This window comes from Pteropus alecto, unplaced genomic scaffold (assembly GCF_000325575.1).
Source record: "Pteropus alecto unplaced genomic scaffold, ASM32557v1 scaffold91, whole genome shotgun sequence".
NCBI lineage: Eukaryota > Metazoa > Chordata > Mammalia > Chiroptera > Pteropodidae > Pteropus > Pteropus alecto.
Genome location: NW_006431910.1, coordinates 42,545 through 44,170, shown reverse-complemented (window position 1 = coordinate 44,170; position 1,626 = coordinate 42,545). Strand labels below are relative to the sequence as shown.

The window sequence follows — 1,626 nt, the reverse complement described above, 5'->3', positions numbered from 1 at the left end:
TTAGATTAAAAAATAAGCTGACACAAAGCATGCTATATTCATAATAGTTGCCCTCTCAAAGCAGCATAGGATGGTTTTCCAGTTATCCAACAAGAATGACGTCCAATTTCGCATAAACAAGTTTCACAATGAACAACATATGGGTATCAGTTAGGTTTTTTGATGATCTAGAATGGCAAATTCTAGAAAGGAGCCTACAGATGTCTTAAATAATGACATATTTATTAATCTTTTCACAGAAAGGGACTTTAGAAACCCGAAACTGATGGATGAGAAAAATTTCACCAAAGTGAAAGAGTTCATACTTTTAGGGTTCACGACAGACCTGTGGTTACAGAGAGTACTCTTTTTCATCTTCTTCATAATTTATATCATCAGTCTCTTAGGGAACATAACCCTGATCTCTCTGATCTGTGCTGATTCTCGGCTCCACACACCTATGTATTTCTTCATTGGAAGACTTTCGTTCCTGGATCTCTGGTACTCTTCTGTCTATGCTCCCAAAATCCTTATGATCTGCATCTCTGATGACAAAAGCATCTCCTTTGCTGGCTGCCTAGCTCAGTTCTTCTTCTCAGCTGGACTGGCCTATAGTGAATGTTACCTGTTGGCTGCCATGGCTTATGACCGCTATGTGGCCATCTCCAACCCCCTGCTTTATTCCCAGGTGATGTCCTCTGGGCTATGCACCAGTCTCGTTGCAGCTTCATGCCTTGGTGGCTTTCTTAACTCCACCATCATTACCAGTGAGACATTTACCCTGAGCTTCTGTGGGAACAATATTATTGATGATTTCTTTTGTGATCTTCCCCCCCTTGTAAAGCTGGCCTGTGACGTGAAGAAAAGCTACCAGGTTGTGCTCTATTTTATACTCGCCTCTAACGTCATTACTCCCATCATGCTTATTCTCGCCTCCTACCTCTTCATCATCGCTGCTATCTTGAGGATCCGCAGCACTCAAGGCCGCCTCAAGGCCTTCTCCACTTGTGCCTCTCACTTGACAGCTGTCACTCTGTACTACGGTTCAATTCTCTTCATTTATTCCCGACCAAGCACTAGCTATGCCCTGGAGAGGGATAAAGTGGTGTCGGTGTTCTATACTGTGGTGATTCCAATGTTGAATCCTTTGATCTATAGCTTAAGAAATAAAGATGTTAAAGATGCCCTGAGAAAAATGGTAGAAAGAGCAAAGTGTTCTTAAATAAAAATGCTTGGTAAATGATGGCTGTACTTTATTTTACAGAGTATCTCCCTGTCATTATTATCAGCTATACGCTCAAAAATAAAATAAAACAAACAAACAAAAAAACCAAAATCATTGGATAATGTGGAAACACCGGTCTGCTTTTGTCTTTAAAATGATGTGTTTGAACATGTTTTTAAAGTAAATGAGCCTGGCACTTTTGGAAAAACTGCTATGCCTGCTAGCTTGGAACAGAGTCCATAAAATCATTGTGATTCTGAGAATGTTAAGAGAGCAGCTTTTTGATTTTCACTTCAAGGTTCAGATATAGCCTGTATATACATATTTAAATCTATAAATGAGATTATTAAAATTGGTTATAGAGTCATTGTCAGCATTAGATGGAGTAAATGATTTGCTTCAAATCATGGTGAAAGCAGGAA

General features: G+C 39.5%; 1 protein-coding gene across 1 annotated transcript; it reads left to right on the top strand.

The window, feature by feature from the left end:
- Positions 1–265: 265 nt before the first annotated feature.
- Positions 266–1,201, top strand: LOC102889204 (olfactory receptor 1013). The gene has a single exon (XM_006906014.1). It carries the CDS (start codon positions 266–268, stop codon positions 1,199–1,201), a length of 936 nt encoding a protein of 311 aa, XP_006906076.1.
- Positions 1,202–1,626: the final 425 nt, after the last annotated feature.